The sequence below is a fragment of the Rhipicephalus sanguineus genome, chromosome 10, assembly GCF_013339695.2.
Source record: "Rhipicephalus sanguineus isolate Rsan-2018 chromosome 10, BIME_Rsan_1.4, whole genome shotgun sequence".
Taxonomy (NCBI): domain Eukaryota; kingdom Metazoa; phylum Arthropoda; class Arachnida; order Ixodida; family Ixodidae; genus Rhipicephalus; species Rhipicephalus sanguineus.
Window position 1 is genome coordinate 20,222,850 of NC_051185.1, and position 14,946 is coordinate 20,237,795.

At 49.7% G+C, this 14,946-nt stretch overlaps 2 protein-coding genes across 2 annotated transcripts; both read left to right on the forward strand.

The window, feature by feature from the left end:
• The first annotated feature begins 301 nt into the window (after positions 1-301).
• LOC119407208 (polyhomeotic-like protein 2) lies at positions 302-1,815 on the forward strand. Its single transcript, XM_037674086.2, has one exon. It carries the CDS (start codon positions 635-637, stop codon positions 1,610-1,612), a length of 978 nt encoding a protein of 325 aa, XP_037530014.1. The 5' UTR covers positions 302-634; the 3' UTR covers positions 1,613-1,815.
• A 3,852-nt stretch (positions 1,816-5,667) lies between these two features.
• On the forward strand, positions 5,668-6,813 carry LOC119372389 (polyhomeotic-like protein 1). The gene has a single exon (XM_037642860.1). It carries the CDS (start codon positions 5,668-5,670, stop codon positions 6,811-6,813), a length of 1,146 nt encoding a protein of 381 aa, XP_037498788.1.
• Positions 6,814-14,946: the final 8,133 nt, after the last annotated feature.

Genomic DNA, 14,946 nt, shown 5'->3' on the forward strand with positions numbered 1-14,946 from the left:
GATCGACCATGAATTAGGTGCTGTACGCTAATTAAATAGACCCTTTGCTCTAAGGACAAATGTCTTACTGGAGAACGACGTTTTAATGTTGGTCGGTTGTATCGTTTCTGTTGTTGTTGCAGCCTAGGCCCTTTCCTCACCAGCTCGTGCAAAGCGATTCTTCTTTTTCTAATTCTTAGACCTGTAGCGTGCACGTGCTTCTGTAAAAAACGTAAAGTTGATGCCGTTGACACCACTACCGTAATTTCGTTAAAGAATGCTTGCGAGGCGTCCCATCCTATATCCAAGTTATAAATAAGCTAGACACATTTGTCTCCATTGTTGTTTTTAACACTGAGCTCGTTGAACTTGAAGATTTATTTTCTGTCTAAACGATGGCGAAGTTGACACGCGCTAAGAGACATCTGCGCGCGACTCAGATATCACCATCGCATTCACTCGTTCGAACGTTCTCCAACACCCGCTGAAAACATCGCCAGCTGAAACGCGACCGCTGTTTACGGGAAAGCCTTCAGACGCCAACAGCGCCGACTGCATACGTGGACGACGCGAATCCACCGTAAGTGACCGACGTCAAAATAGCTTGACCTGAAACGCCACGTCCGTATCAAATTGGTAGCTGCAGAGACGTCACATGAGGGGCCAGAAAACGCGCGGCCGAGCTGCTTCTGCAGGTCCCTGTAGGACTCCGAGAGGCGCGCCGCCGTATTCCGTGCAACGTCAACAACGAACCGAGTCCCAGCCGGACATTGCCGAAGATTCAATGCCGGTGGCTGAAGCCGGTAGGGTCCTGTCCATATCGGAACTATTTCGCCGCTTGCCCGCCCAGATGGTGTCCAAGCCCGGCGTGACGACGCACGTCATAGACGGCTACGTCATCCAGGAGTCCCTCCAACCTTTCTCGAGCTCCACGACCACGGCGACGACGACCAGCGTCGTGGGGGCACAGCGATACTACCGCGTCAGCACGGACGCTTCACCACCGTCCCCGAAGCCCTGCCCGGAGACGGACCCTGGTACGTCTGGAGCGGGGGCGCCAGCAGCGACCGCAAAGCGTGAATGTGCCCAGGAGGTCCTGGACACGTCGTTCGTCGAGACGCCTGCCACGACCGTGACTCCTCCGGGGGCTGCGACCTCCACCGTGTACCTGACGCCCGAACGGAAGACTCCGTCGCTGGCCTGCGAGAAGACCGAAGGAGGAGTCCAGACGGCACCGAGCAAGACCGCCGCCAGTGTTCCAGCCCCAGCTGCCGCCGCCAAGTCGAAGGTCCTCAACGGCACCCCTCAAGACGCCCCGTCGACGTCTGCTCAGGACTTGGCGGCTTCGCAGGCGTCAGCTGATCTTCTGCCTACACCTCGGCAGCAGCAACCTGCGGCTCCACAGCCGAGTAGGAGGACCTCGCCGGAAAAGTGGACGGTAGAGGACGTGGCCGAGTACGTCGCGGGGATCCAGGGTTGCGAGCGTTTCGCTGAGAAGTTCCGCCACCACGAGATTGACGGCGGAGCGCTGTTCCTCATCAAGGAACACCACCTCATGGCGACCATGAACATGAAGCTGGGACCGGCGTTGAAGATGTGTGCAACCATAGGTTCGCTTCGCGAGGTGTCCTAAGATGAACCTGTGGCGCGCGTCGCAACGTGATGTGAAGAAGAGAGGTGTTCTAGGCGTTCCCCAACGATTGTTCATTGTGACATGATGGAAAGAAACGCAAACTAAATGTAAGGAACACAAAGTGATATGGAATTTTCCCATTTATTTGCGCTGCTTTCCATCATGTCAACGCCCTAGAAGAAAACATTTTGGTCACACTGCCACCTGTTGTGTTGAAAAAAAAAGAAAAAAAAGCAGCAGCAGTCACTTGGCTCCCGTGTTTCCACCTCAATGAAGTCGCTGCTACCAGTTAAGTCACGTGAAAGCGTGGTCGAAAGCGCGAATGACTCTTTAATATTTTTTTCTATTGGTAGTACCAAAAAGTGAGACTTCACATTCCTGAATAAGAAGTTTGTACATCTGTTGACCCTCATATGTTGTGACATGTTGTGACATGTTGGAAAGTAACGCAAACTAAAAATAAGGAAAACAAAGTGAAATGGAATTTTCCCATTTATTTGCGCTGCTTTCCATTGTGCCAACGCACTAACTGGAGGAAACATTTTGTTTACATTAACACCTGCTGTGTTGAAAAAAAAAAAGACTTGGCTCGCCTGTTTCCACCTTAATGACGTCGGTACCACGAGTTGCATGACGTCACGTGCAAGCGTCGTCAAAAGCGTGACTTAATATTGTAAAGAAATATGATAGGAAAAAGAACAAGGGAATTGACAGCACAGACGCTCAAGTTACAACTTATGTTTGTTGGATTTTTTTTTACAGTACGTATTCGCGCATGTGCAGTGAAATTTATCCAAGGTGTAACCACGCAGGCCCGACATGGCTAACAATAACGCTTGCTTATCTTATTGTACAGACAAAAGTTACTTATCTCACTTATTGTTCGCCGCGTTGTACCTGCCAGGTAACACCTTATGATAAGTTTGGCTGCACATGCGCGTATCCACACTCTTGTAAAAAAATTTTTCCAATAAACGTCAGTTGTAAGCTGAGCGTCTCTCCTGTTTTTCCGCTCATATGTTCACAATATTGTCACGTTGTCGTGACAGCGAAGAATACGGCAGTCGGGCTATTAAAGACTTGACTCTTAATTTGGGCGAGCCTGTGCCCGGGAAACGAAAAGCCAAACTACAAGAATTCATGTTGTACACTGATAGCGGCGAACAAAGCGTCGGCCATCGATAATATGGTCTGCGGTAAGGCGCGTCGGCTTTTATACATGCGGCATCGAACATTTGCGCCTTATCGCTGGCGGCCGCGTTAGTTCCAGAATAAACTCAACTGTTCGAGTTTGCGCGCTCAAGCCTGACGGAAGATTCTAAAATAATCTCGAATGTTCCCAGACATTCGGGCGCGGTTTGCGCAAGGCAGCAGCTACACGTGCAATGGGCCGGTAACGTGAAACATAGAAAGAAAGGAGCTTGTGTGGCAATATGTTGCACCAACTGGCCCAGCAGACCACCATCGTGAGTGACCTTCTTTTTTTTCTATCGGTGGTACCACGAAGTGAGACATTTCATTCCTGCTTGATGAAGGAGTTCGTACATCTGTTGACCCTAAAAGGTTCGACACTTTGTGTCTGTTTTATTTCTTAGTAATAATAATATCTGGGGTGTAACGTCCCAAAACCACAATATGATTATGAGGGACGCCGTAGTGGAGGGCTGCGGAAATTTCGACCACCTGGGGTTCTTTAACGTGCACCTAAATCTAGGTACACGGGCTTCAAACATTATCGCCTCCATCGAAAATGCAACCGCCGTGGCTGGGATTCGATCCCGCGACCTTCGGGTCATCAATCGAGCGCCATTACCACTAGGGCACCGTGGCGGGGTTCTGTTTTATTTATTAACTATCAGGCAAGTTTCTAACGTAGCGCCAAGCAGTTTTCTTTCTTCGTATACATGCGCGCCAGGGAAGAAGCGGTTTGCGTCGTAGGAATTAATGATAACGACCAAGATGGCAGGGGCTCACGACACGTGAGGTCAATGTGCGGACGAGGACAGCGTAGCTTCAACAACGTACCTCGCAAGCTTGCCGTTATCGACGCTGATAAAACTCGCAGGGTTCCTTACGCATTCACCTAAGACGACTCGAAGGCGAAAGCCATCTTCTTTTTCTTCTCAGTCAATGTAATTATTTATGCTCCGCCAACCTCCGAAAGCTTTCTGCACCTAATGTGGTTTTGCACTGCCTTCGTGATCGGCGCACCTTTGACCAATGTACGATGCCATGTGATGAGGCCATCATGTGACGTTACGTCACAGTGACGTCATATGGTGACTTCATCACGTCAGGATTTTTCGCATCACTAGTCCCCGACGCCGCTGGACGCCGACGGTCAATTTTCGCGTTTGATGAGGCATCTAAGGCTTTCGCCTTAATAATATATGGAGACTTACGTGCCAAAACCACGATATGATTATAAGGCACGCCGTAGTGGAGGGTTCCGGAAATTTCGACCATGTGGTTATCTCGACACCGCATAGTACAAGGGCTTCTAGCATTTCGGCCCCATAGAAATGCGACCGCCGCGGCCAGGATCGAACCCGCGACCTTCGTGTCAGCAGCCGAGAAAAGCAACCACTGTACTGCATGCTGCATACGTGAGCGTTCAACGTGCAACGAAAATTTCTCTTCTCGCGTCTGTATGGGCGCGAATTGCACTAAGCTTCGTTCATTTAGACTTATTTATAGGTGCGCTTAAATAACCTAAAGTGATGGAAATCCATAAGCAGTCAGAAGCACTCGAATACTCTGTTCTTCGTGGCCTCACTGATGCGTTGGGACGTTAAACCAACTCAATCAATCAATCAATCAATCAATCAATCAATCAATCAATCAATCAATCAATCAATCAATCAATCAATCAATCAATCAATCAATCAATCAATCAATCAATCAAAGAACTATGAGAGTAACGCAGCAAAAATTTCCGTATGCTATAAAAAGGTTCTTTTAGCACTGCTTAATTGCTAACTGTAGTGCAGACAAAAAAAAATGTTATTCTGATATAGATAAAGATTGATAAGAAGATAATCGGGTCTTTAATGCGTTCAACATCAAGCCCCTGTCAGCGCCACGACACAAATGCGGCGCCGCACATTACAGTTAATGTGCGACGGTGTAATCGGCGTTCGATAACATCGATGTAACTTCAAGTCACCCTACTCACGCCGTCCCTTGAAAACGAACAAGAAACCTTTAACCGCGCGTATTTCACCTTCCGTATCAATTCAAGTTGCACACGTTGCAACCCTCCCTCCTTCCAACAGCCCCACGTCGGCGTATGAAACGAAATCGTGCTTCATTACATCGGTATCGTGTTTAGCTTTCCGGCAATGTGCCAAAACGAAGATATCAGGGCTGTGCGTCAGTTCTATCGTTTACGAAATCACCCTCTTAACGCGCGACAGCTCAACCGTCCTCTGCAATCAATCAATCAATCAATCAATCAATCAATCAATCAATCAATCAATCAATCAATCAATCGGACTGAAAAACAGCGAAGCGTATACACGCGAACAGATCCAGCTTCGTGATCGAGCGCCCAAATCAAGAACCGAAACTCCGTTATGCCGAAATAAAAAACTCGATATCATTTACGAACTTGTGAGGCAGCTCAACCGCACTCTACAATCAATCAATCAATCAATCAATCAATCAATCAATCAATCAATCAATCAATCAATCAATCAATCAATCAATCAATCAATCAATCGACTGCAAAACAGCAAAGCGTATGCACGCGGACTGCTGCCGCGCCGTGTTCGAGCACCTAAGTGAAGAACCGAAACTCAATTATAACCGAGAGAAAAAAAGCTCGACCGCCGATGACATCATCATCATCAGCAAGTCGTTCATCCGGGTTACGTCATCCGGGCTTTTTCGCTACGTAAGCGCGCGAGCGTGCTTCCGCTGCCGAGCTGACCGTTAACAAAGGGCGCGCAGTCGAAGAAAAGTTCGGATAGGCAACTATCAACGTGGTGCCGTGGTGCTTACTGCAACGTGGCCGACTTTCGTCTACGCGTATTGTTCGAGACGGGACTGTGACAATGAGCACCGTTAAGAGACGTGGAAGACCGGCACGACGCCGCGGAACCGGCACGGCGCGCGGCAGCGGCCGACGACGTCGGGGTTCAAGCGGTTCTCGAGTGTATTCCCGCCAAAGCGCCGAGCGCTGGCTAGCGTCACTGCTTCCGCCGGCTACAAGCACGTCAGAGCTCTTCGATCACGTACCCGAACAACTGGACCTCAAGCCGGACGTCAAGACGCACGTTATTTGTGGCAACGTCGTGCAGGAGTCCTCCGCACCGTTCGAATGCGGACTGAGAGCACGACGACTCGCTGCGGAGCCCGGACAAAGCGCGCGCGACGCCAGCCCGGCCAGCCCGCGACAGGAGCCGTCTGTCGTCGACCGGGATCCTCGCACGGCATTTGACAGCCGCAAGGTGACGCCGTTGCGGGTATCCGTCGTCACACGCGCTCGTCGCCACGAGCCGGCGACTACCGCCGCTACGTCGAGTCAACGGAGGCGTTGGTCGAGTACGCCGAGTGGTGTGGCTAAGCCTAATCTCTCAGTGACGCAGACGCCACCACCGCCGCCACTTTTGGCACCGTGCGTGGCTAGCGCGAAGCTCAACCCGGCTTCCATCGTGGTATGCGTGTGCGGAGGTCACCAGCCGACCGCCGCTTCCCGTCGCAACTACGATCCGAACCGCAGCTTCTCAACCACGAACCAGGACAACCAGGCGCCCAACGAGTGTACGCGCTCCGCATCCGAAGCTACAGCCCACGACGACGCGCCCATGAGAGAAGTGAGCGACGCACTGGCGGCTTCCTCGCCGTCTCCGCGCCCGTGCTGTCCGTGCCTTGGCCAGCGTACGATCGCGTACCTCGACCGCCTGTCTGAAGTCGCATCGCAGGCCGCTACGCCTGGGCCGAGTATGCCTGCACAGGCTCCCATGCAGGAGACAGCCTCGGCGAAGGACTGGACGGTCGAAGACGTTGTGCGGTACGTCAAAAGGATCCCGAGGTGTGCCTGGCACGCTGAGAAGTTTCGCGAGGAGGAAGTCGACGGTCGAGCCTTGCTTCTTCTCGGAATTAGACACCTGACGGTCCATATGGGCCTCCCAGTTGGTCCGGCAGTGAAGATCTTGCACGCCATACGTGAACTGCGCAAGTGCCAGCGCCCGAATTAGGACGTTCGGCATTTCGTTCTCTATCCTTGGCGTCGATTTTGTGAAACGAATATATATATTGAAGTGTTTATACCCGCTGACGCGCGCGCTGTGCAGCAGTGCTGTACGGTACCTGCTCAATCTACCATGTAACCCTGGAACATAGTTATATCTTGTACAAAATGGCCTCAAGGCTGTGCCGAAACGTTTTACTTGTGTTCAATAAAACATTTTCAGCGTTGTCTCTGTGAAGCTAATAGGAAACAATACGAAGCCAATTAGAGCATTGGGGAAATTGGGCGTGTCTTTTAGATGAAATGTGGGATTACTAAGCAGGATGAACATGGAGGTGTGAATGGTTATGAAAATGTTAATCTTGCGTTTGATTTAAAACTCCGTCCTCACAGTGCCTGCGCATTCGTTAGCCTACGCCTGGCGTGGTAGCCACTTGTCAGTGCATTCGTAAGTGCGCACTCGTCGAAAATGTAGTAGTGCCTGAAGGACATGCGCACTGTTCACTAAAAAAAAAAAAAAAGTGTACGTGAGTTGGGAAATATTCGCCGCCATTTGAGAGAATTAGACAACTTTTCATGAGTCGGGTGGGTGACGTAAGTTATCTGCACACGGGTCATATTGTGCTCGGTGGCTTGAGCGCTAGACCGTAGCGGAACAGCGAAAACAGTTGCGCCTGCCACCGAGAACAGGAAAAGTTGACTAAAACTCAATACGTTATGGAATGAATATGGAAAGTTGCACGGACGATTTTACATTCGACTCATGGCTTCGCCACCCTGGGCTGTTAAACGAATGGTTTCTTATTTTGGTAGTATGTCGTGACGAGAAATTAGCAATGCCTGAAACGTCGAATGCACCAACCCAACCGTTTTCATGCGTGTGCGTCTACCGTGACACTGTTCGTGTAGTTGTTGAAGATACAAAACGGCAAGATTAACAGCCCAATTGACGTTCCCGTAACCCATCCGTCAAATAGTCTATAGACTAGGGGATGGAATGGGAGGGAAGCATTGTGAAAGTGAACAGAAAGCATGAAGCGAGGGGTGGGGGAGATAACGTGATTGTGAGGGGGAAGAAGAAAATAGGCAGTATCTCCGTGGTGTAGCCGGATAAGAAGGGAAATCTTGCTCTCTCTTTCGATCAAGGACTTGCCGTGCATACCTCCTACTACACGGCACCTTATCTCTTGCTTCCATAAATGACTTCCTGAGTCCATCCCTCCCACAGTGCAGCAGCCGCTGTCCGCCAGACTTGCAGAAACCCTCAGTCTTCAGGGCACTTGTAGGGTGTGGTTCTGTGCGCGCAGAGTCGGAGTGTGCGGCCGTTTGAAGCCAACGAAAATTACGAAGCTAAAGCTTTCCGAGTCACAAAAACTCACAGGGTCCCTAATGCATTCGCCTAAGACGACTCGAAGGCGAAGGCCATCTTCTTTTTCTTATCCTTCGGTGTATTAATCCTCCCTCCGAAAGCTTTTTCCTCTGTATGGATGGATGCTATGAGCGTCCCCTTTATAACGGGGCGGTGACATGTCTGCCATCATGCTCGAAGAAAAAAGAAAAACTTCCTTGTTTCATGCTGGCCTGATACCTTATCAACATTGATTAAATCTATGTTATTATACCAAAAAAATTATAAATTTACTGTCTATCTCTCTGCCTCTTAAGGCAGAACGACCTTATTTTTCCCCCATTATTTATTTTTGTACTTTATCTCTACTTTTCTGCTAAAGTGGTTTTGCACTGCCTCCAGGATCGAAGGAATTGCAAGCTTTCTGCATGTTACCTGGTTTTGCACTGCCTCCGTGATCGGCACACCTATTACCAAGTTGCAGTCATATGATGACGTCATCATTTGACCTCACAAGATGTGATGTCATCATGACGTCACGAACTTTGGTGATCTGTGACGTCATCATGTGATGATTTTTTGGTTTACATCACTCGTGTTGTCGCCGAAGCCGCGTGACGCCGATGGTCAACATTCGCACTTGATGAGGCCACCTAAGGCTTTCTCTTTAACAACCGCACACCAACAGATTATGGTTCATCGCACGTTGCCATCATATGCTCGTTTAAAAGCCTTCTTGAGAAAAAGTCGAAGTACCAGTGACGTTCCCATAGAAGATACAACGGCAACAATTTTTTTTACTAAGGCGAAATCCTTAAGTGGCTATGTTGACGCTCGATCCCCTTTGCGGGACTTTCTCAAGCCCCGTTAAAGAAGCCCACGTGACGTTCTCCGAGCGAGCGATGACAACACAGACCGCCAAAACTCAAGGTATCGCGACGTCACTAAATAACATCACGGGATGACGTCATCACTTGACATCGTCGATCGGTTAGAGGTGAGCCTGTCCCATCGACCGTATGTGCGAACTGTTGTGTGAGGAGTTGCAAGACATGTTGTTTATACGTTACATCCATCGTGAAGTTGTCGCAAACGCGGCCTCGCGTACTGAAACGCTATTCCTTGCCCCAGACATCATGAATTCCGGCTTCAATTCCCAAGACTTGTTGTTTAGACTGGGATCAGTGGTTTGTAAGAACTGCGCTTGCCATCGACTGATACGGTTCGGTAATATACTTTTTTTGTTGCGCTTGCTTTGGTCTGGATTATACTGAACTGGAGTCGGGATATTGCATTTACTTAATATTTGCTTCAGTGCAAGAACTGCACAGCAAGTTTCGCATAAGCGTTCGACAAGTTCAACGAAGTGTAACTGGGTAATGTAGTGAAGCACATATAATGCTCTGCGGTGAGGCGAAGCCGGAACGTGCGCTGGTGCCAAGTACGAACAGACTTCGGCAGAGCCCCTGAAGACATCAAATTAATAACAGGGTCCCAAGAGCCAGAGCTCCGCAAAAGCCGTGTGTTGGAATCTCTCCGAGGTCCCTGCTTGCTGGGAACAAGATTGGCCACTTAAAGCTCATGCTGGAGTTTACTTGGCTTCTTCCAGCACAGTTTATCACTCCACGACTTGATGCGGCACAGGTACATGTGCTTCAAGATGCGCCGACAAAGAACACGCTTTATCCCTCGCAGGAACCAAGAACACTTCGTAGGCTAATGCTAACGGTCATTCTCACGACACAAGGGCACGGAGACTCTGCAGGACTAAGCAAATCAGCGTTTCCGTAAAAGCGCGTCCTCTCCATTCCAGTATATTCGCGGTTTAACAGCCGAAAACGAAACTGGACCCCCAACGCAAGGTGACGTAAACGTCATCGTGAGCAGCCTTTCATCCGGGAACTAGGCGTACGCTGCGTGGTAGACGCTGGAGAAAATTGAACGTCGGAACTGCGCAACAGGTGAGCTGTTCGTCCAAAACGCAGTCGTGCCTGTGTCTACAAATAAACGGCACGCACTACGGTTACCTCAATGGCTTCCCTTAACGGAGACGCTGCTCCTCCGAGCGGTATCGCGACGTCAATCGCCTCCGTGCCCAACGACACGTACCCGATAGATGTGCGCGATTGCACGTACCGCTACCAGGGTACGTTCGTTCAAACCACGACTCTTCTTGGTGTATATACTGGTGTGCCACAGCCATTTGTTCGCATCCCCTACGAACTGACTGTGATCCCCAGCCCGCCCAGCGTCGAAGTAAGCGGAGCACCCCAGATACCTTTGGTGGTGCGTCCTGGTTACTACGCCGTGTCCAGCACCTCCGAACCGTTGCAACTGACGACAGTGCTCGAGCCTGTACTATCTATTCCGACGGTGCCGTGCCTGTACCAAGTCGTGTCTTTAACCTTCGTCGCGGGACATGACCAATCCCAGGCGCCGACAGCAGTTGGCCAGCCCTGGCTTGCTGCACCAGTTCAACCCAACACGGGTGCGTCCATTATGACCGCAGTCACCATGCCTGTACCACCGGTACTGCCGTTACCGGTTCCAGCTGACGCTGCCGGTTTGGTGCCGCAAATGCCTGTGATGACGCAGCAGGGAATGTCGGACCCTCGAGCAAGACGGTTCCCACATTTGCATTCGCAGATGACGGTGGACGACGTCGCTTCGTACATCGGCCAACTTCCGGGGTGCGACTGCTACGCCGAAACATTCCGCAGGCACCAGATCGACGGCAAGGCTTTGCTGCTGCTGCAGGAACATCACCTCACCTCGCAGATGAAGATCGGCCTTGGTCCGGCCCTCAAGATTGTCGCTGCTATAAACTGGCTGAGGCGCCAGGAGAAGAAGAAATCGGTGCGTCCACCGCAGTGAATCTTCGTCACCTCCTCCCCAACCTTTCCATTTCGCTGACAGCAAAGCCGGCTGTTGAACTTTCTTCGTGGCAGCCCGTCACGTGGCCTCACTATGGTTATTCTTGGAATTTATTTGTAAAGGTCCGCTAAGAATTGTGTGCCAATCGCGCTTTTATTTCGAGAAATAAAACTATTTGATAGGTCGTTTTCCTGCGGCCGCCACCTTGTGTAAGCTTAAATAACCAGCGCATCGTTGCCTTAGCAAATACTGATGTTTCGGTCCAGTCTTTTATCTTGCCTGGTACTAAGGCGAAAGCTTTAGGTGCACTAAACGCGAACATTGACCGTCGGCGACATCGGCGTCCCGCATCATCGGCGTCAACGCGATGCGAAAAATCACGTGATGACTTCATATGGTGACGTCATGACACGACGTCGTCGCTTGAGCAAAGAAGGGCAGATCACGGAGGCAATGCAAAACCACGTTAGGTCCAGAATGCTTTCGGGGAGGGGGGGGGAATCAGTACATGTGAGCTTTTGAAGTCAACTGTTGTCGTGATTCTACCGAAGATTACCGTGGTGAGTATCAATAAGCAATACTTCAAGCAAAAGTAACGAACCACGACGTTACGATGTATTACACGTCTGAGGATGTGTGTATACATTAATGTTACAGAGCCCTGGTCGAGTCGAAAAAAGAAACAAAGAGTTCGAGAGAGAGAGAGAACAACTTTATTAAAAAAATAAACGAACCCCAGTCCGGGTCCACTTCGAGAGAGAGAAACAACATTTATTGAAAAAAAAGTGTGGTTCATTGCGGGTGGGGCCCTTCTTCCAAGGCTCCACTGGCTATAGCGGCTCGGCGAGCCTGACTTAAGATTGCCAGTTGGCTTCCCAGAGTCCGTTCTGCGAGTCGCGCCTCCCACGACCACGTGTGTATTGGGTGCGTATGTTCCTGTGTCGACTGTAGCCGGTCGCTCGGGACAGCGGTAGGTAATGTGTGTGAGTGTTGGAATATCTCCGCACCACGGGCATGCGTTGGGATATCGCTCTGGGTACATGACGTGAAGCTTATGCAGATTCGGAAAGGTATTGGTCTGCCGGCGGCGCCAGTCCCGCGCTTGGTGTCTGTCAAGGTCCTTGTGAGGAGGTGCCCCGATGCGGCGATCTAATCTTGGTTTTTCTAGGATGCCACGCCGTGTCACCCCATCATCTGTGTCCTCTTTAGTGGCGGGTGGTCCTGGGGCTCGGCCGCTTAGTACTCGAGCTTGGCAATGAACTAGTTCATTGCCATCCTGGCCCGTATGGGCCGGACACCAGACTATCCCGTGATCAAAGAGGAGTTCGCTTCCCAGTAGCTGGATGGCCCTTGTTGGTAATATGCCCTTGAGGTACATTCGACAAGCTGCCTGCGAGTCTGAGACCACGTAGGCAGAGATACCTTGTTGGTCTGCCATTCGAATGGCGAGAGCGATAGCAGTTGCCTCGGCTGCCGCGGAGGATGAAGTAAGTATGGTCGCGGAGTTGGCAAGTTTGCCCCGGTTGACTACAGCGAGAGCATAGGCGGGAGCTTGCCCTTGCTGCTTTGGGTAGCGACAAACGTCTGTATAGTAAACGTCAGTGTGGTCCTTTAGTCGTTGCAGCTTCTGTACTCGAGCTTTGCGGTGTCCTTTATGGTGGTACCGATGCATATTGCGGGGGATGGGCTGCGTCACGATGCGTTGTCTGAGATTTTGTGAGAGTATAGGTCGGTGGCTTCTGAACAATATTGCGGTGAGGTTGGAAATCCGAGTCTTTGTAAGAGAAATTTCCCCAGTGGTGTGCCGCAGAGCCTTTCTCGCTGGGAGATGAGTGTCGATACTTTCGAGGAGTTGGCAGCTGCCACAAAAAGCTCGAAATCATGTCTTTAATGTAGCTCTAATTCTCCTCTAATCTAGCGCTGATTCTGTGGTTAATGTAGCGCTTGTCGTTCTTGTGTAGGTCTTGGCGTCGTTCTAAATCCTGCGCTCAGTACAGCTCCTCTACCGTGAAACCTGAGCACGGAAAACCCAGCAATTCCCTCGGCAATCGCGCGCTTGTCGAGGCGCTGGCGCCCTCTCTTTCGCGGCGTGGGTATCAGCCCGATGTTTCAGAGTTTTTCGCAACTTTAGGCAAATTGTTGCTATTGATTATTATTATTTCTGTATTTTAGACTTTGTTAGTTTACTTTGCACTGGTTTTGAGCTTTGTCAGTCTTGTTTTAGTCCACTGCGTTACCATGAGACAGAGGATTTACGACAAGCCGGGCCCCTAAAGTGCTACACACTTTAAAGGGACACTAAAGAGAAACAATGAATCGGTTTAGATCGATAAATTATGCTCTGAGAACTCTAATGTCGGTAATTTCGCCATCATAGGTTTATTAATAAAGGAGAAAACAAAGTTCGAAGTTTCATTTTTAAATTCCGCGCCGAAATCTCCCCGCGTGACGTCACGGATTTCAAAGTGTATTTATCGTATACTGGCGCCATTGGCTCAACAAAATTAACCCAGACTTGCTATGTTAAGTCTATGGCCCCCTCAGAGGCCAATGTAATTCATTTTTACCGATTAGGAACTACGTAGTCCCTAGTAGGCGCCGTCAGAACAGGTGTTTTAAAGAAGGCCCGTGAAGCATGAAATAAGACAACGTGATTGCATCCCTCATGTGCTACCGTACTGTAGCGTTCTCAAGCGTGCTTCGATCGAGAGCTTATCGCTTCTCAGGAATAATGGCATTTCCATGCCATGTACGACCCTCAAAAACGTTGACCCACTGTGAAGCCGATGTCATGGAGCCGCGGCCGCTCATTTCACCGTGGTCCACGTGCCGGTTGTTTCGCTCGAAACACGTTTGAGAGCGCTGCAGTACAGTAGCGCACCTAGCGCACGAGGGCGCACCTGTTACGCCCTCGGCGTAACAAAACGCACTTGGCCCTAAGGTGAATGTCGGAAATGATAACTGATCTTAGTTAATTAACAAGTTCAGCACAGTGTAAAAATTCCCATACGCGCGCCACATGACGGCAAACCACGTCGTTGCTTTCATTCAGCTGAGGTTGACTACTTTTTCTGTGAATATTTGCTTCCAGTTACGTGGAAAACTCTGCGAAACCACGATACCGGCGTTAGCCCGGCGTTACACCTAAACGATATAGCAACTGAGCATGATGTATCGTCAGCTTAGATGTTAAGGTCAGACAATAGAAAACTCAGTGTCTATTAAAAATAGCATAAAACGGCTCGTGGGGTCGCTCATAAGAAAAACGGAGTACTGGGTATTATGTTTCTCGAATCCCCTTCCAAACATCTTTAAGGTGTCGTTCTTATAATTTGAATTATTATAATGCAAACTCAGTTTCGCAATTTAACTAAGTCGTAAGCAGAAATTTACAGCAAAGCTGTATGGTGGAGGTTTGCCGTGTGTCGTAGAAAGATAGAAAATTATCCGCATCATGAACCGGCACGCGCTCTCTTCATCCTCTTCTTCATCTGCTTCGCTCCCAGAACACGTGCGACCATTTGTCCGCGGTGGAACGCAATAACTATGATGGGCGAGAGACGAGTGCAGAGAGAGAGAGAGAGAAATTGAAAGAAAGATTAGAGAAATGCTTTAAGAAGTGGAGTTTATTGTTTCGCAACGGTGTTATTTCCATAGCAGTATCTTGTATCTTAAGATACACGATACATTATTCAGTGAATCGGAAATACAGATACAGACACTCGTCTTGCGAGACGTATCGCGATACAGATACAAGATACCCAAAGAGTGTCTAACATAGTGTCTAAGATACATGTGCCTTCGATACTGCCCAGCACTGCTCCTAACGCAGTAACATTCCCTTAATTAAACCTTAATCGAATGATTCACTTGATGCTCTCATACAAGAGCACCTGTTCCGCATGATCATTTTTTAGC